At 49.8% G+C, this 24,232-nt stretch overlaps 1 protein-coding gene across 5 annotated transcripts in view; it reads left to right on the forward strand.

Annotated features, from left to right (window-relative positions):
• RASAL2 (RAS protein activator like 2) overlaps positions 1-24,232 on the forward strand; it is a 243,006-nt gene that overhangs the window by 113,457 nt on the left and 105,317 nt on the right. For all 5 annotated transcript variants that reach the window (XM_064148132.1, XM_064148133.1, XM_064148134.1 and 2 more), the window contains exons 2-3: positions 5,031-5,158; positions 14,485-14,611. In XM_064148132.1, the coding sequence (XP_064004202.1) occupies positions 5,031-5,158; positions 14,485-14,611 (255 nt within the window). The remainder of the gene's footprint in view (positions 1-5,030; positions 5,159-14,484; positions 14,612-24,232) is intronic.

The raw sequence follows: 24,232 nt of genomic DNA on the forward strand, positions 1-24,232 counted from the left end.
GAGAGTTTTGAAGTCACAGCTGCTGTGAGAGGCTCTGCAGAGGTCAGCCACGCAGGAGGGCTGGCTGAGAAACCCTCTGAATAGGTGGGACAGAGGCACCAAAGCCACTCTGCAGGTTCTGTTGTGATGAGTGTTGTTGCATTCAGCTTCCACCCTTGTGTCCTGCTTCCCTCCCAGCTTGGGAGTGGACTTGCAGCATCTGCCTGGGGGAGAGGGCTGAAGCTGTGGGACCTGATACATCAGACAAGCAGCTTGCAGCTGCTCCTCTTTGTGAAGAGAGCGCCTGGCCAGGCTGCAGGGGTGGCAGGGCTGTGTCCTGACATGTGTTCCAGAGGATACCAATACAGACATGAAATATTAACGTGGTGGTGTTCTCTGCTGGTGATTGACAGCTCCAGACACGGAGACGGCAATGTTACTGTGCCAGCAGCCTGGGGAAAGCTGTTCTGACACAGCCAACCCACTTGGCAGCAGGGCCATGGCTGGCCTGCAGTGCCTGATGACTCAGTTAAGTCCTGGAGTTGTTATTGCAGTGGAAGAAGTCGTTCTGTTCTTTAATTCCTTTGTGCAGCCCATGGATCAGTTGGATACAGGCCAAGCCCTGTTGTTAGTAGAAATTATCCTGCAGAAGCCTTTCGGGGCTGGGCGAGTCGTGACTGTAGAGTCTGTGCTAGAACTGATGGTCCAGAAGGCTTTTCTTCTGCCATGAGAAAGCCTACCAGCAGCTCACAAGGTAGTTAGCTTGGTTATGGCTCAGCCTAGCAGCTGGAGGCACTGTCTCTCTGCTAGCCCACTCACATGAGCAGGATGCTTACACCTCCATCATTTTTCATAGAATCACAGAATCATCCAGGTTGGAAGAGACCTCGGAGATCATCCAGTCCAACCTAGCACCCAGCCCTAGCCAGTCGACTAGACCATGGCACTAAGTGTTGCCCTTGGTGATTCATCCTGTGTTTTCCTAACCCAGAGCCCTGATCTTCACATTTCAGCTGCACACTCATGCTTATGAAAGCTCATGGCTTCATCCTTCTCACTCATCTTCTGTCTGTCAGCCTGTTGCTCATAGGTTTGTTTTGTGTAGGTGTGGGTAGGGTTCCTGTGCTGCTCTTTGGGAAACCAAGGTCTAAGCACGAGCAGCAGTGTGTTTACTTTGCACCAAGTTAGGTTTTCATTTGGACATCACAAGAAGTGATGCAAGCCTTAGGCAGCTTGGTCTAGTTGGAGGTGCCTCTGCTTACCACAGGGGGTTTGGACAAGGTGGCTTTTGAGAGGCCCTTCCAAAACCTGATGCAATCTGTGAATTTGTAAATAAATGCAAATTGAAGCTGTGCCAAAAGTCTGCCTGGAGGGTTAATGTCTTTAGGATGGACAAACACCTTACTTGTGAGCCTCTGTCGTGCTCCAGGAGTTTGAACGAGTGCACTTTTTGCTTCACAGAGGTTGTTGTGGTTTTCAAAGACTGGATGAGGCAATTAGTGCTATGGTTTAGTGGGTTGGAGAGGGCTGGGTGATAGTTTGGATTGGATGATCTCTTCCAACCTGGTTGATTGTATGATTCTGTGATTCCTTAGTTGTGCTTCTGCCTAAGTGGAGTTTGGGGCTACTTGGAGACACTGAGTGTTGCTTGTCACTACTGGAAGACAAGCTTCATTCTAGGAGAGGTGGAGCATGGAGGCTGATTCTGAATCTCAGCTTCTTCCCTGTATTATCTCACCTGGACTCAAAGGAGCAGAGGTGCATTTCAATGTAAATCATAGAATCAACCAGGTAGGAAGAGACCTCCAAGCTCATCCAGGCCAGCCTAGCACCCAGCCCTAGCCAGTCAACCAGACCATGGCACTAAGTGCCTCATCCAGGCTTTGCTTCAACACCTGCACGACGGTGACTCCACCACCTCCCTGGGCAGCCCATTTCAAAGGCGAATGATCAATTCAGAGCAGCCATGCAGTCTTAGGGTTTTTTTCTTGCCTAAAGGTGTCAGATTTTCTGTTTCCAGCACTCAAAAAAAATCCTAATGCAGAACAAGGGGACACAGCCTCAAGTTGTGCCAGGGGAGATCAAGGCTGGATGTTAGGAGGAAGTTGTTGGCAGAGAGAGTGATTGGCATTGGAATGGGCTGCCCAGGGAGGTGGTGGAGTCACAGTGCCTGGAGGTGTTCAAGACAAGTTCAAGTATTGAACAGGATCAGATTTGATTAAACAAAAACAAAGAAAACCCAGAACACCAAATTTGCATGTTTCGGTTGCAAACCAGAGCCAGGCTGAGGCACTTAGTGCCATGGTCTGGTTGATTGGGCAGGGCTGGGTGCTAGGTTGGGCTGGCTGAGCTTGGAGCTCTCTTCCAACCTGGTTGATTCTATGATTCTAAGCCTGGCTGAGGCACTTAGTGCCATGGTCTGGTTGCTTGGCCAGGGCTGGGTGCTAGGTTGGCCTGGCTGAGCTTGAAGCTCTCTTCCAACCTGCTTGATTCTATGATTCTAAGCCAGGCTGAGGCACTTAGTGCCATGGTCTGGTTGCTTGGCCAGGGCTGGGTGCTAGGTTGGGCTGGCTGAGCTTGGAGCTCTCTTCCAACCTGGTTGATTCTATGATTCTAAGCCAGGCTGAGGCACTTAGTGCCATGGTCTGGTTGCTTGGCCAGGGCTGGGTGCTAGGTTGGGCTGGCTGAGCTTGGAGCTCTCTTCCAACCTGGCCGGTTCTGTGATTCTCTGATGCTGAAGCAGGTACTGAGAGCCATCTTTCAAATTAACTCTCCATCTTCACAATCAGCACTCTCAACGTGGAGGCAAAGCTGCTGCCAGATGCAGCAAAGGTTCATGACGACGTTGCAGCCTTTTTAGGCTTCGGGTGGGATTTGAGGTACGCAGGGTGTGCGGGAGGCGAGGTCTGCGGCGGGGCTCGGCGCTCGGTGGTGCAGGTTTGGTGCCTGGGCTTGCGCTGGGAGCCAGCTGCGTGCTTGAGGATTCGCTGGCCTCTAGCGGCGGAGCTGGGTCGGAGCTCCAAGCAGCGCCTGCCTAGCTCTGTGCAGGCTCTGCGGTGTTAGCATGTGTGCTACATGAAGCAAATGCCGCAGGCCACTTGGGTTTTCAACGCTGGTTTTGCCTCATGGGCTCCTGGAACAGTTGGAGGAGGTCCTGTGCTCCTGTGCAGCAAGTCCCTTGGTGTTTAAACTCTTGCAGTGGTGAATCGCTTCGACCTCATCGACCCAGAACTGAGAAGCAGTTTTGAGTACTGTAAATGCAGAACATTTTATGCTGGGCAGGTCTGTTAGTAAGGTTTTTTTTAAAGGAAAGGAAAAAAAAACCCCAACTAAACTTAATATGTAATTGTTTTTTTTCTATTTTCATGCACAAATGTGAGCCTGGAATGGGTTGCTCAGGGAGGTGGTTGAGGCCCCATCCCTGGAGGTGTTTAAAGCCAGACTGGATGGAGCTCTGGCCAGCCTGATCTAGGGTAGGGTGTCCCTGCCCATGGCAGGGGGGTTGGAACTAGATGATCCTTGTGGTCCCTTCCAACCCTGACTGATTCTGTGATTCTGTGTTCTGGAACCCATAGAGATGGTCCTAGGGCTTCAGCAATCTGCACCTTATACATAGAGAATGGCTGATTTTTAGGTCATAGAATCATAGACTGGCCTTAAAGTCATCCAGTCCAACCCTCCTGCACTCAGCAGGGACATCTGCAACTGGAGTAGGTTGCTCAGAGACCATCCAGCCTGACCTTGAACACCTTCAGCAAGGAGGCATCTACAGTTTCTCTGGGCACCCTGTGCCAGTGTCTCACCACCCTCACAGCAAAGAATTTCTTCCTAACAGCTAAATTTAATCTACCCTCTTTCAGTTTAAAGCCATTAACCTCATCCTATTGCTACATTCCCTGATAAGGAGACCCTCTCCATCTTCCTTAGAGGCCCCTCTAAGTGCTGAAAAGCCACAATAAGATCTCCCTGGAGCCTTCTCTTCTCCAGGCCAAACAACTCTACCTCTAAGCCTGTCTTCATAAGCTATGTGTTTCAGTCCCTTTATTGTCTTCATGGCCTTCCTCTGAAGCTGCTCAGACAGGTCCACAAATCACAGAATCAGCCAGGTTGGAAGAGACCTCCAAGCTCAGCCAGGCCAACCTAGCACCCAGCCCTGGCCAATCAACCAGACCATGGCACTAAGTGCCTCAGCCAGGCTTGGCTTGAATGCCTCCAGGGATGGTGACTCCACCACCTCCCTGGGCAGCCCATTCCAGCAGCAAAAGGAAGAGATGACTTGACCCTGCTTACTGGATCAGTACAAATGGTGCTACCTGTGGCTCTCTTTGTTATCTGAGTTTTTGTCACTACAGTGGCTGGGGCTAGATGAAAATGCTGGAAGGCTCCTACCTGCCAACAGTTTAATCAAGTAGTTTCCCTACTAAAATATACTAATAAGCACTTATTAATTCAGTGCCTATCCCTCTGAATTCTTCCCTCCCTTCCTCCAGCCTTTTTCTTCCTTTCCTCCTTCTTTGGTCTCACAGTTGTGTACAAGGAGATGTTGAGTTATGGTTGGACTTGATGATCTTAAGGTCTTTCCAGCCAGGCAAATCTGTGAGTCTAAGCCTGCCTTCCTTGATCCCCATCTTCCTCCCTCTATCCTTAGTCTCAAATAATCCACTTTATTCAGACTTAGGCTGTACTCATGTCCCTAGACCTATTAACTTCTGTTTTGAGAAGGGAGTGGAGGGAGAATGAAGTTTCCTTGAGATCTCTTGGTCTTGTCTTTTGATTCTATTTCAGTCTTGGACCAAGGCATTTGTAATCATCTCAGGTATTGGCACTTTTGTAAGCTGTGCTATGGCTAAGTAAGTATTCACCGTGTAGCTTGCATAGTGTTCCACATGGGTGCCTCCCAGGGTTAGCATTTTGTCTCTTAATAAGCTGAAACAGACACTGCTAATACAGGTCTCAGGCTTGGTTCACTTCTACCTGCAGAACAGCAACAGCAAAGAAGGGGGTCACTGACACATGCTAATGTTTTGGGCCTTGTGGTTGTCTGTTGACAGATGTGAAAGGACCACCTACACACAGGCTGTCCTGCGGCCAGTCCCCCTACACCGACACCACCACATGGGAGAGGAAATACTGCATCCTGACAGACAGCCAGCTCGTGCTGCTCAACAAGGAGAAAGAGGTGAGAGGAGCTCACATTTGTCACTCAGGATTTGCCTTTTGGCATGTGTTGCTGAAACAAGAAGACAGCATTTGTCAGCTGCCCTGGGGTTTGATCACAAGTTTCGTGTGGAAGAGGGGAGCTACCCTGGATGGCATGGGGCACACAGTTATAATTCAGCTGCACCAGATCCTGGTTGCATGGAAGAGGTTACAGCAAACTATGTGCATCCTCCTGAAGTTTTATGGCCTGTGTTTAAGTCTGCCACTACATCTGCCTGTGTTATTGCTGCTCTTAGCAGTAAAAGCTACCACAGCTAAGTAAACCTACCTACTCGTGTCAGTGCAGGCATAAAGGCAGGGAAAGTGCAGTGAAAGTAGGGGGAAAAGGAATGGTTTGTGTCTGTGTTGGGAGTGCTGGGCTAAGGAGGTGTGTGCAGCCTCCATGCTGTGCAGCCATCCTTGCTGCAGGCACAAGGGAAAACATAGAATCAGTCAGGGTTGGAAGGGACCACAAGGAGCAGCCAGTTCCAGCCCCCCTGCCATGCCCAGGGACACCCTACCCTAGAGCAGCCTGGCCACAGCCTCAACCAGCCTGGCCTGAAACACCTCCAGCCATGGGGCCTCAACCACCTCCCTGGGCAACCCATTCCAGCCTCTCACCACTCTCAGGCTCAACAACTTCTTCCTCACCTCCAGCCTCACTCTCCCCACCTCCAGCTTTGCTCCATTCCCCCCACTCCTGTCCCTGCCTGACAGCCTAAGAAGTCCCTACCTAGCCTTTTTGTAGGCCTCTTCAGATCCTGGAAGGCCACAAGAAGGTCACCTGGGAGCCTCCTCTGCTCCAGACTGCACAGCCCCAACTCTTCCAGTCTGTGCTCACAGCAGAGCTGCTGCAGCCTCTGAGCATCCTCCTGGCCCTTCTCTGGACACTCTCCAGCATCTCCACATCCCTCTTGTCCCAGGGGCTCCAGAACTGGATGCAGGACTGCAGGTGGGGTCTCAGCAGAGCAGAGCAGAGGAGGAGAATCACCTCCCTGTCCCTGCTGGCCACACTTCTGCTGCTGCAGCCCAGGCTCTGCTTGGCTTTCTGGGCTGCAAGTGCACACTGCTGGCTCCTGGTGAGCTTCTCCTCCAGCAGCACCCCCAAGTCCCTCTCCTCAGGGCTGCTCTCCAGCCACTCCCTGCCCAGCCTGGATGTGTGCTTAGCATTGCCTCAACCCAGATACAGGTCCTTGCACTTAGTTTGAGACAGAGGTTTTCCCCCTCTCTAGCTAGATGCAGAAGTAAGATTATGTGCATGGATATTGAGCTACTACAACCATCTTTGCTCTGCTTCTGAAGTGCCTCTGTGTGTGGATGTATGTAGAGCATGTGGTGCTTGGCACTGTGCCTTGCCATGAAGGTAGTGTCAATAGGGTAACAGAACAGGTGTGGTTTAGCTGATTAAAACACTGAACAAACAAATGCTGCTAATTCCCTGTTCCTAGACTGTGCCATGATATGTTTTGTCTTGAGATATTTTATGTCTCCAGACTGTCAGGAGTCCCTGAGCTTTGGAATCGTTTGCTAATGCAGCTGGGCTGGTTGGTTTGTTTAGTTCTCCTGCTGTGGATTTATCCTGTTTGAACATAAATATTTCAGGAGGCATTCTAAAACAAGAGTGTTTTCAAGCTTCTGAAATGGATTTTGTTGCATCTAAATGCCTATGAATTTGAGTCTAATGCTATGGTTTGCTCCATTTGGAGAGGATCTGACTCGTTGTTTGTTTTCTTAATTCTTCTGGAGCTTCTGTGCACAGGCTGAGAGCAGGAGGCCTGTTTCATGGAATCATAGAAACACAGAATCACAGAATGAGCCAGGTTGGAAGAGACCTCCAAGCTCATCCAGTCCAACCTAGCACCCAGCCCTATCCAATCAATTAGACCATGGCACTGATATGTCTGCTGGTAACACATACAAAAGAGGCTCTCCCAGAAAGAGGAAAAACCATATCAACCTTTGAAAAGAGAGAGAAAGGAGAGAGGGAATAGACAGAATTTAGCTTCTGGAGACTGTTTAGGGAGTGAATTTGTATCCTCATGCACCACCTTCTCACTGCAGGACAAAAAGTCACTGGGCACAGCAAAGGATCTGCAGAAAGCACAAGTGCTGACACCCCAGGCAGAGCCCTCAGCTGTTAAAGCTGTCCTTAGGGCTGCTCTGTGCCATTCTCTCTTCACTCCCTTCTCAAAACAGAAGTTAGAAGGTCTAGGGACATGACTGTAGCTTAAGTCTGAATTAAGTGGATTATTTGAGACTAAGGATAGATGGAGGAAGATGGGGATCAAGGAAGGCAGGCTTAGACTCATAGAATTGTTTCTGGTGTACCACTAAATATTACTCATCTTCAGCTGTGAACAGGTTTATTTACAAGGGCTGAAACATTTCCTCACACAGAGAGAGTGGGAGGAAGTGATTTAGAGGAGGACATGAGTTATTAGAAGGGAACAGCATCAATGGCAGTGCGTAGGAGGGGTGACCAAACACAGGGAGAATGGAAGCCCCTGGCATGGGCTTTGTTTACTATGCCATTCTTTGTCTAGTCTGGCAGGACTGTCACCTAAGGAACTAAAGCACATGCCAAAGAAACTTCAGGACATGGGAGAAGAACTCTTCAAACTGGCCTCTACCAGCACAGCAGAGCTACAGGGGTGCATCCTATTAGAGAAATGCAACAGCAAACACTGTCTGATATCACAAATAATTACTTGGAGGTGGTAATCATGCACTTAAGAGTTCTTAATTTCTCCTGCTACATTCAGTTAAAAGCATTTTGCTGGGAGTGAGATGAGTCTTTTGCCTAGATCCTGAGGAGCAAATATGGGAAGTCTGATGTGTGACTGGTGTATGAAGTCATTGTGTGCTATAAATACACCCTTGTTTTCTGTCAGAAGCTGGAGAAAAAGCTGTATCAGACTGTGCAGGGGCTGGGGTTGAAGTACAGCAGTTACCCCAAAAAAGTCAAGCAGCAGAATCACAGAATTGCCAGGGTTGGAAGGGACCTCAAGGACATCTAGTTCCAACCTCTGTCATGGACAGGGACACCTCACACTAGATCAGGTTGCCCAGAGCCACATCCAGCCTGGCCTTAAAAACCTCCAGAGATGGGGCTTCAACTGCCTCCCTGGGCAGCCTGTTGCAGTGCCTGACAACCCTCATGGTGAAAAACTTCTTCCTAATGTCTAGTCTAAGTCTACCCTCCTCTAGCTTGGATCTGTTCCCCCCAGTCCTGTCACTACCTGACACCCTCAATGGTCCCACCCCAGCTTTCTTGTAGGCCCCCTTCAGATATTGGAAGGCCACAAGAAGGTCTCCTCAGAGCGTTCTCCTCTCCAAACTGAACAACCCCAACTGTCTCAGCCTGTCCTCACAGGAGGAGTGCCCCAGCCCTCTGATCATCCTCTCTCAGAGGAACCTGTCTGCACTATCACAGTGAGAAACAAGTTGTTCTGGGAAGTGCCAAGCAGACATGCCTTTGGTGCAGGTGTGACTCCACATGCTCAGAATGTAATTTGCTTCAGGAGCAAGTAGCTGCAGTCAGATTTGCCATTCTGATTTTGAAGTAATTTGGGACTAGTAAGTGAAAGGAAAAAGGGAACTCCCTGCAGAGGCAGCAGTACTCTGCAAGGAAAGAGAAGGTTGTTTTAATCTGCCTTTGGAGTCTGCACCCAGGGCAGTGTACAAACTGTCCCTTATAGGAACATGAAATACAGAGGAGTAGAACTGCTGATTAAGAGAAACATGGAGCTGATACTCTGGATTTGCACCTTCCAGATTTCCTTAGAGGTGTCCCTTGTAGCTTTCATCAGACAGGGGAGAGGAGACAACTCAGGTAAATTGTACTTGGCAAGTCACTGGGAGTCAAAGGAGGCTCTATGAAACGTGATCTAGAAAGAGCAGTGAACAAAGGCCCACTGGGGAGAGATGCTAGGGAAAAGCATGACTGAAAAGTATGGAGGAGGGGAATCAAGAAAAGCCCTTGGCTGGGACCACAGGCACAGCCAGCCTAAAAGCAAAAGACCAGGGGAATGAGGAAGAGGAAGGTTTCTTGAGAAAACCTGAGATATGGTTAGAGCAAAATTAGTGGAAAGGTGATGCTGGAGGAGTTCTGTTTACCTGAGACAAGGTGAAGATGGAGCTGAAAATCATAGACTCATAGAATCAAGCAGGTTGGAAGAGAACTTCAAGCTCATCCAGGCCAACCTAGCACCCAGCCCTATCCAGTCAACTAAGTGCCCCAGCCAGTCTTTTCTTGGACACCTCCAGGGACAGCTGGAGAGGTTTGTGCCCTGCATGTGGAAAGTGCTGGTAGAGTAGGTAGGTCAGGACTCTTTGGGGCTGCTGAAGGGGATCTCAGAAACAATGTGAAGGGCAGAATGATACCCATCAGTAAGGGGGTGAGGGGACACAGAGAAAGAGACATTAACAGCAGAGTGTCCTTGCAGCCAAAAGCATCATAGAATCATAGAATCAAGCAGGTTGGAAGAGACTTCCAAGCTCATCCAGGCCAACCTAGCACCCAGCCCTGGCCAATGAACCAGACCATGGCACTAAGTGCCCCAGCCAGGCTTGGCTTCAACATCTCCAGGCACAGCGACTCCACCACCTCCCTGGGCAGCCCATTCCAATGCTACAATCATCACAAGGCCTGTGTTGATTGACAGCCAAATCTGAAGCATCTCATTTCACTCTCCATGCATCTGCTTTGTTACTTCATGGCATAAAAAAAAACCCCCAAGAATCTGAGCTTGTGTGAAATTAAAAGGGAGCAGAAGTGTTTGATGTTTATTATAGTTTGTAAAACCATTAGGCAAATATGTGTGTCAAAGCCAAAAAGTGGGGAAGCACATGCAGGGAGTGCACACAGGCAAATGAAAGATGTCTTCATTGTTTCAGGCACAGTGCTAACTTGGGTTTCTCCTAGTTCATGCTGTTAAAATAGAGCCTTTTGAATTCCACAGGGTCTTAAGGCTGAGGGAACAGTGCAGAAATTAACAGTGCTAAGCAAACTCCTTTCTTCTAACACCCCACCAGTGTGGATAGAGTACATGCAGGAGAGATTTCGTGCTGTGCAGACACACCAGAGTGGGTTGCAAAGCAGAAATTTCAAGCTACAACTTGATCCAAAAATATCTGCAATTACTTAGACAGAAATAGTTTGATGGTATCACCTTCTGCAGTGTGGAGAAGTATTAATTACTCGACACCTTGTCAGCTTCGTCAAGTGAAAAGAGGTGAGACTGGAGAATGAAGGTTGTTAACGAAGGGAAGAGCCCAAAAAAAGTAAGCAGAAAGAAAATTAGTCCCTGCAGGGACTTGAGAGACGACTGAGCAAATAAGGAGTCCTGAGTGACAGGAGAGGTGCAATTACTGCAGCATGCTTAGGTGTGGTAATACCTAGCAACAGCTTCCAAGAGTGGGAGAACAGGTCTAGACTGATTCACTCCTGTGAGGAAGATAACTTCCCACTGTCAGGAAGGTGTAGTTGGTGCCATCATTTGTGAAACCTGTTCCATAGGGTAAGAGCTGAGAGGGCACCACAAAGCATCTGCAAAATCAGTGCCGTTTAAACAGGGAAAGGCAATGAGTTGGTGATTATGAAGAGTGTTTTCAGCTAGATAATCCATGGCACAGCACTTCTGCAAGGGATGTGATACAAATGGCTGCATCTGGGTTTGGGCTGCTTTTTGCTTGGTCTTTGTCTGTAACTTGGCTGCTGTCCTGCAGAATCATTTAATTTTGTGTTCAGTTGGAAATGAAGCTGAGCAACACTTTTCACTATGTTAAGGCTCTTCATTTTTCCTCCCTGCACCCAAAACTACTTCTTTCTTCTTGGATTTAGAGGTGGTTTTAATCAAGGGCAAAGAAGAGTCAAGACCTGCATTCACTGTGGCAAGATCTACTCTTTATTAGTGGTGGTGACAGGCCAGCAGCAGGACATCTCTGATGTATTTTCCTGCTCTTCCACCTCATCTGACTGACAGCAGTGGAGGAGCAGCAGCAGTGATCCCAAAGGAAAACAGCAAAAGCAAACACTGCTGTGTGGGGCCCCAGGGGAGGTTCTTCAGCAATGCCATTCTCAAAAGGCTTGTCACGTTGGTATCTTGCAGCAAATATGTTTTGGCTGTAAACAGGAGCTTCTCAAAGCTAAGCCCACTTGTGAGAAAAGCTTTGGTTCAATTCCCAAATGAATTTAATTCTTCATCTTCTTCAAACCCAAAGACATGCTTGTGGTCAACATTTTAAAAGTGGATTTCTCTGTTGGAGTTTTAGCCAGATTATAACTTTCTGGAAGAAGCTGAAAGTGGAAATGAATCATTTAACTGTTTTGTTGATGTGATCCCAAACTTCCTGACTATTAGTTCAGAAGAGACTTCAAGTTCTCAAGTTTTGGTCCAAAATCAATCCTTCCAGTCTTGAAAAATCTCTCTGCAATGAAGAATTTCTTTCTCCTATTTCTTCTGGTTGGTTTCTTTTCTTGTTTACTAGGACAGCCTGACTCAGTTTTCCTTTTAGAGGCATTGATGTTTCGAAAGCTCTTACTCTTTTTTCTTCTGAAGTCATAGAATCATAGAATCAACCAGGCTGGAAAAGACTTCCAAGCTCATCCAGTCCAACCTAGCACCCAGCCCTGGCCAAGCAACCAGACCATGGCACTAAGTGCCTCAGCCAGACTTGGCTTCAACACCTGTCCAGGGACAGCAACTCCACCTCCCTGGGCAGCCCATTCCAATGCCAATCACTCTCTCTGCCAACAACTTCCTCCTAACACCCAGCCTAGATCTCCCCTGCTACAGCTTGAGACTGTGTCCCCTTCTTCTGTTGCTGGGTGCCTGGCAGCAGAGCCCAACCCCACCTGGCTACAGCCTCCCTTCAGGTAGCTGTATAACCCACCCCAGGAGACCACTGGCCTTCTTGGCCACAAGGGCACATTGGTATTCCATGGATAATAATAACCAGGAACCACTGGGGATTTGGGAACCTTGTTTTGAAAAATGAGCCCTGCTTGAAGGAGCCAAAGAGAGCAGCATAGGAACAAATAGCATTAAAAAATGACCTTAAGGGAATGCTAAGTGCTTAAAAGTCAGGAAATGCCAGCACTGGTTTGTGAGGGCCATTGTGGCACAGCCTGTTTCCAAAATAGCACAGTATCTGCTACAGCTTTTCCAACCTTCAGTGGGAATGAATAATAGCTTGTTGTTTGCTATTAATACTTGATTTCCAGAGATGATTAAAGATCTGAAGGGATAAGCAGCACAGGAAGTATGACAGAGGCTTCTGTTCCTTTAGCTACAAGCTGTCTCTTTCCTAGCTCTGGGAAAACAAACTGCCACACTGCCCGTCTCACAGTCCTGCTGCTGAGGCTGATGTCCTCATCACAAGTGTGCTGAGATGTTTGGGGCACTGAGGGGTTGTGCCTGACCCCAGCCCCTGGATGGGGGTCTCCATCTCGTCCCCAGAGCTTCTTCCAGCTGCTGAACACAAGGTCTTAGATATGGTAACAGCAGACCTGCAGCTTTAGGGATGAACTATTTAAATAGCAAATCTGCAGGAACAAACAGAGATCAGGAGTGCAGTTATCCAGGTGGCTGCAACAAGAAATGCAGTAGCTCAGGAATACCATAATCCAGGGATTTGCAACAAGAAATGCAGTAACTCAGGTATGAGTTACTCAGAAATGCATTATCCAGGTACAAGAAATGCAGTAGCTCAGGTATGGGTTACTCAGAAATGCATTATCCAGGTACAAGAAATGCAGTAGCTCAGGTATGAGTTACTCAGAAATGCATTATCCAGGTACAAGAAATGCAGTAGCTCAGGAGCCCTGTTATCCAGGTGGTTGCAACAAGAAGTGCAGTAATTCAACAGCCCAATTGCCCAGTAATCCAGTAACTCATCAGTGGTGATCTAAACTTAGTATCTGAGCATGCAAAGCAATGCCATGCACATAACCATGATGATCAGACAGGCCAGCAGGAAGCAGGACATGGCTTCCTGAGACAAGCAGCTCAGACTGATCAGGCTCAGGGAAGTGCCAGTTCCTCAGTAGAAGAAGCACTTTCTAGACTTGTTAATAAGTCATCACATCCCACTCCTGGGCTTCTCTCTGCCAGTTCTTTGGGGTACAGAAATACTATATAAGACTGTACCTGCCCCAGGGGAGATCTTCAGCCTCCCATACTTTGTAGTTGTCCAGTCCACAGTTCCCATGAGCGAAGAGCCAGCATCTTGGTAACCAGTTGGGTAGCTCACCTCAAAGAGCCTTTGCTGTCTTTTGCCTTTTAAACCTCTTCAGGGCAGTGTGTATGTTCTTCAGAGGCACAGTGAAGGATGTTTTCCTCCTGGTGGGAAAAATGGTTTTGCCCTTTGGACATTCTCAACAAACTGAAATCAAATGACAGGGCATCCCAGCTGATGGCTGCACCAAGCAGGTAGCTGCCTGAGGTTTTTGTCTGTTTGCCCTTCTTAGGTGCAGAGTGAAGGATGTTTGAATTAACAACCCATGCTGATCATGTAAACAGCATCAGGATGCACAGAGGTGTGTCCACTTCTTCTGTTACTGCTTGCCTAGCAGAAGGGACCAACCCCACCTGGCTACAGCCTCCCTTCAGGGAGCTGCAGACAGCAATGAGGTCACTCTCAGCCTCCTCTTCTGCAGGCTGCACACCCCCAGCTCCCTCAGCCTCTCCTCACAGGGCTGTGCTCCAGGCCCCTCCCCAGCCTTGCTGCCCTTCTCTGGACACAGCACTCAAGGTGTGGCCTGAGCAATGCTGAGCACAGGGGCAGAAGAACCTCCCTTGCCCTGCTGCCCACACTGCTCCTGAGCCAGCCCAGGATGCCATTGGCTCTGCTGCCCACCTGGGCACTGCTACCTCATCTTCAGCTCCTCTCTCCCAGCACCCCCAGGTCTCTCTCTGCCTGGCACTTGTAGGATGAGAAGGTATCCCCTTTGTCTATGTGCCCAGTACAACCAGTAGAATATCTGTTTTCTTCTGGCATGTGTAGCTGATCCCTGAATATGTGCAGAGACTGCAAAAATGCTTTTGTCACTTTAAAGTTTCTCATGTAGCCACCTGACCAGCAACCTCTGCCTGACTTTCCCAGCGTGGAAGTGGGCAAAGCTGCCTGGCACTGGGTTTGGCACTGGGGAACCAGTTTCAGAAGGCAGGACTGCCTTGTTAGGTAGGCCAGGGATGCTGTGACTTGATACCTCTGGACGAATAGAAAATTAAGTTCTTATCCAAATGGCATTTTAGCAGTGTGACCCAATGGCAGATAACTGCTGTTGGCATCTTTGTCGTGCAGGTGTTTATGGATGTGGTCCAGGATCTACCAGCAGATGTTCTCAAGGGGAGATGCCTGCGCCGGACAGTGAGTGTCCCCTCCGAGGGCCAGTTCCCCGAATACCCACCAGAGGGGGCCACCAAACTGGGTAAGTGGGGGAACGGGGCCGGGACACGGTGACTCCTAATTCCTCGCTTCTCAGAGGGCACAGCTTCTTCAGCAGCAGCCCTGCAAAGCAGCCTGCAGGGAGAGCACTGCTTCCTCAGCAGCAGCCCTGCAAAGGAGCCTGCAGGGAGAGCACTGCTTCCTCAGCAGCAGCCCTGCAAAGGAGCCTGCAGGGAGGGCACAGCTTCCTCAGCAGCAGCCCTGCAAAGCAGCCTGCAGGGAGGGCACAGCTTCCTCAGCAGCAGCCCTGCAAAGCAGCCTGCAGGGAGGGCACAGCTTCCTCAGCAGCAGCCCTGCAAAGCAGCCTGCAGGGAGGGCACAGCTTCCTCAGCAGCAGCCCTGCAAAGGAGCCTGCAGGGAGGGCACTGCTTCCTCAGCAGCAGCCCTGCAAAGCAGCCTGCAGGGAGGGCACTGCTTCCTCAGCAGCAGCCCTGCAAAGCAGCCTGCAGGGAGGGCACTGCTTCCTCAGCAGCAGCCCTGCAAAGCAGCCTGCAGGGAGGGCACTGCTTCCTCAGCAGCAGCCCTGCAAAGCAGCCTGCAGGGAGGGCACTGCTTCCTCAGCAGCAGCCCTGCAAAGCAGCCTGCAGGGAGGGCACTGCTTCCTCAGCAGCAGCCCTGCAAAGCAGCCTGCAGGGAGGGCACAGCTTCCTCAGCAGCAGCCCTGCAAAGCAGCCTGCAGGGAGGGCACTGCTTCCTCAGCAGCAGCCCTGCAAAGGAGCCTGCAGGGAGGGCACTGCTTCCTCAGCAGCAGCCCTGCAAAGCAGCCTGCAGGGAGGGCACTGCTTCCTCAGCAGCAGCCCTGCAAAGCAGCCTGCAGGGAGGGCACAGCTTCCTCAGCAGCAGCCCTGCAAAGGAGCCTGCAGGGAGGGCACTGCTTCCTCAGCAGCCCTGCAAAGGAGCCTGCAGGGAGGGCACTGCTTCCTCAGCAGCAGCCCTGCAAAGCAGCCTGCAGGGAGGGCACTGCTTCCTCAGCAGCAGCCCTGCAAAGGAGCCTGCAGGGAGGGCACTGCTTCCTCAGCAGCAGCCCTGCAAAGCAGCCTGCAGGGAGGGCACTGCTTCCTCAGCAGCAGCCCTGCAAAGCAGCCTGCAGGGAGGGCACAGCTTCCTCAGCAGCAGCCCTGCAAAGGAGCCTGCAGGGAGAGCACTGCTTCCTCAGCAGCAGCCCTGCAAAGGAGCCTGCAGGGAGAGCACTGCTTCTTCAGCAGCAGCCCTGCAAAGGAGCCTGCAGGGAGAGCACTGCTTCCTCAGCAGCAGCCCTGCAAAGCAGCCTGCAGGGAGGGCACAGCTTCCTCAGCAGCAGCCCTGCATAAGGGCTTGTGGAGGTGGCAGTGTCTCAGCTCCGTGCTGGTGGTGCTGGGGGTCGTGCAGCTGTGGCGTTGTTTGTAAATGTCTCCAGCAAAACAGCTTCCAGGATTTATCCAAACATGAGTGAGGTTGGCAGGAGGTACCAAAGAAACTGGGCTGTTGCTGTGCATAGGGAGGTTTGTGTGTGCAAGATCAGTAGGCAGCACTGGGATTTAGAGCAGAGAGCTGCTCTGCAGGTCGATGGGAGTGCAACTTTTGCAGGTAGCTGTAAGTGGTGCCTGCTGGTTTCTAGAACTGTTAGGTGGTTATGTTTTACTTTGCTTTGAGTCTCTGGAATTTGCTGTGCCTCACAGTTCCACAACAAGCAGTGGATAACAGGTTTTTCTGTAGCCTGCCTCATGCCTGTTCAGGGTGCAGTTCCTGAAAGAACCAACCATGTGCTGCTGCTGGCTATAATTACATGTTGAAATCCAGGGAAAGCAAAAGAAAAGGCATGCATTAAAAATAACATAACAGTCAAAACCTGCTGCAGGAGTTTCTCAAGTCCAGATTTGGCCCAGATTCCTCCTCTGTTCCACCCCACATCATTCCAGAAGATGGGAAGAGTGGTGAGAGGCAGCAACCACACAGAAGTCAACTCCCCTTTCTGTTCCCAACCTGTGCAAGAAGCTTTGCTTGGCAAAGGAATTGCTCCTAGATAGGATCTAGGAGCATTTCTTCCTTAGTTCAGCTGTAAAAATACCAGTCCTGGGAAAGACTGAGCTGTAAGGAGAACAGTAACTATGCATCTGTAAGCAGTAAAGCAGCCTTGATATGGCTCTTATCAAAGGTGAAGAGCGGGTGAGGTCCTTTCATTTCACTGGCTCAGCTGGTTTGTATGCCAAAGAGTGTATTGCACCCAAGTAATTAATTCCCACTCTTCTGCATAGTTAATTAACACATTGCAATTTTACTACTTATCTATTTGTACTTGCCAATAGCACTATTTAACTCCTCCTTATTTGAGGAAGGTGGATGAGGTGATTTTTGGGGGGAAGTTGTTTGATGCCTGGATTGGAAGTCTGAAATCTAGCAGATCAGGTTGGGGACTTAGGAGTGAAAACTCAAAACATGCCTGGGAATGAGTGACATAAACAAAATCCCTCTTGGATTTGTTTGTGGCATTTCCAGCAGAGCTCTAAATGATCATCTTGTATTGCCATATAAGCAAATGCTCACTCTTGTTTGGAACTAAACCCAGTATTAAACATGTTTACACAGCATTAGAGGCAAAGCACTTACCCCAGGTGCGTGGTTGGAGAGAGGAGGGAAGAATCATGGCAACCAGCCTGAGCTAGGCAGTGAATAGTCTTTGCAGCTCTGCAAGCTGGAAAGAACTTAAAAACTTAGGATCTGGATGCTTTCTTTCTCTGTACCATGGCCAAAAAAGGTGTAGAAGAATTTCAAGACTTCACTGAGCATCTAAACCATGAATTGCACTGGGTTGGGAAGGGCCTTTAAAGGTCATCTAGCCCAACTCCCGTGCACTAAGCAGGGGCATCCCCAGCTGGATCAGTCTGGGCAACCTATTCCAGCCTTCCACCACCCTCATATTAAAGAGCTTGTTCCTAATGTCTGATCCAGATCTGCCCTGTTCTAGTTAAAAGGAAGGGAGTAGCTGGAAAAATGCTAGTGTTGTGATTTTCCCTGTAACCTTGTAACCACCTTCATTCTGCTTGGGTTGCCCTACAGAAGGATGACTCTGCTGTTTGGGCATATGCCTTGCTGTGTATCTGCTCCAATTTAAGGTGCACCTGGCATTTTGTAGTGTGCTATTTGATGAATGCATGGCAAGAATATCTTAGAAGTACAAGAGAAACTCACATCCATGTAGTCTTCTCTGTGTGAGATCTGCACTGAGTGAGCATAGATGTCATAAAGCATGTAGCTAAAGGAAGTGGGCATGCAGTGGAGGGGGAGGAGGAGGACATAAGCTACAGGAATATTGAGCAATACTCATACTGTGAGAAAGGATGAGGGTAAGTGGGGGGGAAGGTTGTGTCTAACCTCTGGTTGCAGTGCTCTAGGTAGTTCCCTTGGTTTCACTGCCTGGTTAGAAATTTCACTTACCAGGATTACAGGAGGCACAGAATCATAAAATGAACCAGGTGGGAAGAGAGCTCCAAACTCCTCCAGGCCAACCTAGCACCCAGCCCTGCCCAAGCAACCAGACCATGGCACTAAGTGCCTCAGCCAGGCTTTGCTTCAACACCTCCAGGGATGGCTACTCCACCACCTCCCTGGGCAGCCCATTCCAATGCCAATCACTCTCTTGGACAACAACTTCCTCCTAACAGCCAGCCTAGACCTCCCCTGGCACAGCTTGAGACTGTGTCCCCTTCTTCTGTTGCTGCTTGCCTGGCAGCAGAGCCCAACCCCACCTGGCTACAGCCTCCCTTCAGGTAGCTGCAGACAGCAATGAGCTCTGCCCTGAGCCTCCTCTTCTGCAGGCTGCACACCCCCAGCTCCCTCAGCCTCTCCTCACAGGACTCTGCTCCAGGCCCCTCCCCAGCCTTGCTGCCCTTCTCTGGACACCTTCCAGCACCTCAACATCTCTCTTGGATGGAGGATCCCAGAACTCGACACAGCACTCAAGGTGTGGCCTGAGCAGTGCTGGGTAAAGGGGCAGAAGAACCTCCCTTGTCCTGCTGCCCACACTGCTCCTGAGCCAGCCTAGGATGCCGTTGGCTCTGCTGTCCACCTGGGCACACTGCTGCCTCATGTTCAGCCTACTATAGTGAGCAGTGGGAATAGCTTTGTGTCAGGATGTTGAGTCAGAGGATAAACCAGTGAAGGAACCCCCTGAACATCTTTACAAAGAGAAAGAAGCAGATTGTAGCCAGGTGGGGGGTGGCCTCTTCTCCCAGGCAACCAGCAATAGAACAAGGGGACACAGTCTCAAGTTGTGCCAGGGTAGGTATAGGCTGGATATTGGGAAGAAGTTCTTCACAGAGAGTGATTGGCATTGGAATGGGCTGCCCAGGAAGGTGGTGGAGGCACTGTCCCTGGGGGTCTTCAAGAAAAGACTGGATGAGGCACTTAGTGCCATGGTCTAGTTGATTGGTTAGGGCTGGGTGATAGGTTGGACTGGATGATCTTGGAGGTCTCTTCCAACCTGGTTGATTCTATGGTGGCAGCCAGAGTGTGTCAGCAGCAGTACAGATAACAACTGGACTAAAATAGCTTGGGAATGGACACCAGAAGCTGAAAAGCACATCAGAGACAGCTCCCTGGCTGCCCAGGCAGGTGGTAGAGTCACCATCCCTGGAGGTGTTCAAGGAAAGCTTAGTGCCATGGTCTGGTTGATTGGTTAGGGCTGGGTGCTAGGTTGGACTGGCTGAGCTGGAGGTCTCTTCCAACCTGGCTGATTCTATGAAAATACCCAGCAGAGAAATTGCTGTGCAGAGCTGATAAAGGTATCTGACTTGTCCCAGAGAAGCTTGTGTGTAAGGTGGCCAACAGCAGGTATTGCATCTTGGGAGGATGTCTGAAGTCACTGCTTGCAGAAGAGCTCCTGAGGACTGGCTCCAGTGCAGAGAGGAAGGCATAGCAGTGGCATGTGCTTTTTTTCTCTCAGCAAGGCTGCCACAGCTCTCTTGCACACACTGATTGACTGATTTATACAAAGAAAAGCCTGCAGCAGGTGCTGCAACTCTTTTCCTTCTCTAGCACTCCAGATACCCCTCGTATGAAAAGTTAAGAGTACCATATGAGGTCAGTCTCTGCTATTGGAGCAACCAGACCAGTGCACGTTGTTGTTCAGGGGCTCTGCAAAACCAACAGCAGTTCTCACTCTGCAGATTTTGGTGCTGCTCTTTATGGTGCTGTGCACACACCCTGGCAGCACCATTCCTAGGAAGTGTGTGGGAGAGAAGCTACCCAAGCTGCAGCTGAGAAGTTGAAGCAAGAGATAGGCAACTCACCAGAGGTCAACATGAAGTCAAGTGTGTGTTCCCCAAGGGCTGTTGTAGTCATTCTTGCCATCTTTTTCATTTTTACCCTTGCTGCAGGGTTGGCTCAGCTGTTCATGAGGCAGCTGCTGAGCTGAACCACCATGGTTTACAGTCCCATGTACTAAGATAGACACCAATTTCCACATACTTCAGTACAGTGAGCTGTAATTTGTGATGGTTCAGCAGCTGCTGGGAGAGCAGCTGAGCCATCCCTTCTGTGCAGGCAGAAACCACTGTGGTCACCCTCAAATGAGAGCCAGAGGGCTGGACAGAAAGATAAAACCCAGGACAGAAAGCAGTAAGATCGTTGGAAAGCTGTAATTCCAGAGGACACTCACCATCTACTGCTAGCCTAGGAGCTTGCCCTCTGCTTGCAGGCAGTTTCCAGTGTTGAAATTCCCAGTTCCTATCTGGCAGGGACAGAGTTGTGTCAGCAAGCCAGCCGGGAGGCTGCCTGGGTACGTGACTGCTCTCAGCCTGGCAGCAGCTCTCTCCGACTGAGCAGCCACACGAAGGACTTGCTAGGATTTCATCTTGGCTCAGAGGTGCTCCCATTCAGGGAACCTGAAAGTGTAGCTGTCATTTCTCCCTAACTCCAGTTTGACAGCCTCTTACCTTCTTCTTTCAATCAGCTCATGCTGCTATGAAGTGTGGAGATGAGCACCTAAACGTTATAGTAAGAGGTAGGATGAAGAAGAGGAGGCTCAGAGGTGATCTCATTGCTGTCTGCAGCTGCCTGAAGGGAGGCTGTAGCCAGGTGGGGATGGTTTCTTCTGCCAGGCAAGCAGCAACAGAACAAGAGGACACAGTCCCAAGTTGTGCCAGAGGAGGTCTAGGCTGGATGTGAGGAGGAAGTTGTTGGCAGAGAGAGTGATTGGCATTGGAATGGGCTGCCCAGGGAGGTGGTGGAGTTGCTGTGGCTGGAGGTGTTGAAGCCAAGCCTGGCTGGGGCACTTAGTGCCATGGTCTGGTTGGTTGGCCAGGGCTGGGTGCTAGGTTGGCCTGGCTGAGCTTGGAGCTCTCTTCCAACCTGGCTGGTTCTATGATTCAATGAAGACATCTCAAGCTGGTTCCTCTCTCTATTGCCTCCATTTCTTTTCAGGTCCTGCTCTTTATCTAACAGGTGCATTTTGTTCCTGTTAGGGAGATCCTCTCCTTTGCAAGGGATCACTGTTTATGGCAGCAGGGTGGGATAAACCATTCATACAGTAAAAGCATGATTCAGATTTCCACCATTCATGGTTTTAGCAGCCTAGTAACAGTTATTGCTTCCTTTCCCAAAATAATCCTTGCCTCTCTCACTCTGCTTCCTTCTCACCACCTGCTCACACTAAATGAGAGTTGCTAAGGAGAACACATAGCAGAAGGTTTGACTCTGGCGTCTGGCTGCTGCTTTGTGGCGTTACCAAGGGATATTTTTGCCTCCATAGGTGAAAATATCAGGAGGTATTAAAAGTGAGGAAATGGTTTGAGGTTTGGGGGTTTTGGTTGGTTTGGGGGGGGGTAATTTATCAGGAAAGAGCATCATCAGGGAGGGAGTTCTTTGAGACTCTGTGATACTTAGAAGAGCTCATGTTGGTGCAAATTGATTTTCTCTTTAATCTGGGAGATGAAGTCATCTGAGAAGGAAAATGAAGACTGTTAGTGAACTCTGTTTTTCCTCAGTCACATCTGTGACTGGTGAGTATTAAAGCTCTGGGGAAAAGATTGATGAAAGCAGGTTGGAGGTGAATCATAGAATCAACCAGGTTGGAAGAGACCTCCAAGCTACAGGTAGCTGTAGACAGAAATGAGGTCACCTCTCAGCCTCCTCCTCTGCAGGCTGCACACCCCCAGCTCCCTCAGCCTCTCCTCACAGGGCTCTGCTCCAGGCCCCTCCCAGCCTTGCTGCCCTTCTCTGGACACCTTCCAGCACCTCAACATCTCTCTTGAATGGAGGAGCTCAGAACTGGACACAGCACTCCAGGGGTGGCCTGAGCAGTGCTGAGCACAGGGGCAGAAGAACCTCCCTTGTCCTGCTGCCCACACTGCTCCTCAACCAGCCCAGGATGCCACTGGCTCTGCTGCCCACCTGGGCACTGCTGCCTCATTGTCAGCTCCTCTCTCCCAGCACCCCCAGCTCCCTCTCTGCCTGGCTGCTCTCACCCACTCTGGCCCCAGCCTGTAGTGCTGCTTGGGGTTGTTGTGGCCAGAGTGCAGAACCCTGCACTTGGCCTTGTTCAATCTCATCCCATTGGCCTCTGCCCACCCATGCAGCCTGGCCAGGTCCCTCTGCAGGGCTCTGCTACCCTCCAACAGCTCCACAGCTGCTCCTGTCTTGGTGTCATCTGCAAACTGACTGATGCTGGACTCAATCCCCTGGTCCAGATCATCACTAAAGATATTGACCAGGACTGTGCCCAGCACTGATCCCAGTACTCAGAAGTAGTAAGCTCCTAAAATTGCCATAAAAAAGGCTGGCCTGGTGGTTACAGGGGAAGGAGACTGCATAGCTTGTGATGAAAAGAGTACTGCAGTGTGTGCTCAGGATGCTCTAAAAGAGACATAAGAAACTAGTCACTTCACTTTTCCTGATCACAGAACTGTTATGTAGTGGGAACCTGACCTGGAGTTCCAGCTGGATGGCAGGTCACCCAAGTAGCCTTTTTTCAAACCTGAATTTTCTCCAGTTAAGGACATAGGTAGGAAGGCAGAGTTTCAAAGCAGCTGCAGCTATCACTACCTTGTTCAGGAAGACTGAGGCTGCTGAAATGGGTTATAGAGCTCTAACCCACTTTAGGAGCATGCTTTTGAACTGGTAGATAGAATAGTCCTTCTGTGCTGTGGTGAACCACATGTGAAGTGTTGAAATTTGGTGAAGGTGGAATTTTGAGCTTCAAATTTGACTTTTAATTTCCTGATCCTCTGGCTTAGATGCACAGTTGATAGATTTTCATCTTAGGGGTAACCTCCTTTGCATTCCCTCAAGCTCTTGTTTTTCACAGTAGTAATTCTGCTGGACTCAGAAAATTCTCTGATCCAGGGAAGAAGTGACTAAAGTGCAGCACCAGTCTGGTTTGGTGCCAGATCCATGAAGCATTGCTACCAGGGGTGACTGTGCAGAAACCCAGCTTCTGAACTGCTTTAAAAGTTTATGTCCAGGGGCCTGGAAATGGAGTGAACAACAGGAGATTAGTGAAGAGATGTCTGCTTCCCTTGCTGATTTGTTTGTACCTCTCACAACAGCTCCTGTGAGCAGCTGCTGAGCCCTCCTGTGTGCACCAAGAAAATATGCAACCCTTGCTCTTCCTTCAGCCTAGAACTCAGCAGGAGGGAGCAGGCACCAGCTAGAAAGATTTCTAGGGCTACTTCAGTAACTACTGTTTGCAAGACAAGGTTGTTTGGAACTGAGACAGTCAAAGCTGAGCTTTGCTTTCTTGGAGTGAGTAGAATAAATAGATGTACTCACTGCTTACCATGTGCTTATGATCCTCGTGCACTAAGCTATAGGATGAGCCTGAAGAGAGTTATTACTTAAGGGGAGAGAGTGAGACAGTCTGGGGAGAAGAGAGATTGATTGTGAGCTGCTCAGTGAAGTAACCTGCAATGCACCAATCTTTACACAATCAGTAAAGGTTTCCTCAGGAAAGATGGAGGAACTTGAAAGAATGGATTTCCTGTCACTTCCAGGAAGGAGAGCTGTCTCTTCATCTTCCACCACCCAGCTTTGCCTAGAGAGAAGGTTAGAAGACAGTGGGAATGGAAATACAGAGTTTACAGCTCCCAGTCTCTCACCTCTAGGGATTTAGGATGTGTCTTGATGAAAAAGCTTTCCCAGAGGCACTCTCTGCTGTTTTTCCCTGTTGCCAGCTGCAAAATATCCCATCTCCTGTCAACTGTTATGCATGGCAGGGATGAAAAGCAGGGCTTTTGGTTCAGCCCTCAAATTGAGGGGTGTCTTGCACAGCAGTATCTCTGGGAGGAAGGTGGGTTCAGATGTGCTGATCTGACTTGCTTGCAGCTCTTTGGGTTTGCCTGCGTTGGGCTTGCACAAGCATCTTGCTCTGTCCAGGCACCTGTGGGAGAGAATCATAGAATCAACCAGGTTGGAAGAGAGCTTCAAGCTCATCCAGGCCAACCTAGCACCCAGCCCTATCCAGTCAACTAGACCATGGCACTAAGTGCCTCATCCAGTCCTTTCTTGAACACCTCCAGGGATAGTGACTCCACCACCTCCATGGGCAGCCCATTCCAATGCCAATCACTCTCTCTGACAACAACTTCCTCCTAACATCCAGCCTAGACCTGCCCTGGCACAACTTCAGACT

The sequence above is a fragment of the Pogoniulus pusillus genome, chromosome 8 (assembly GCF_015220805.1).
Source record: "Pogoniulus pusillus isolate bPogPus1 chromosome 8, bPogPus1.pri, whole genome shotgun sequence".
NCBI classification, from domain to species: Eukaryota; Metazoa; Chordata; class Aves; order Piciformes; family Lybiidae; genus Pogoniulus; species Pogoniulus pusillus.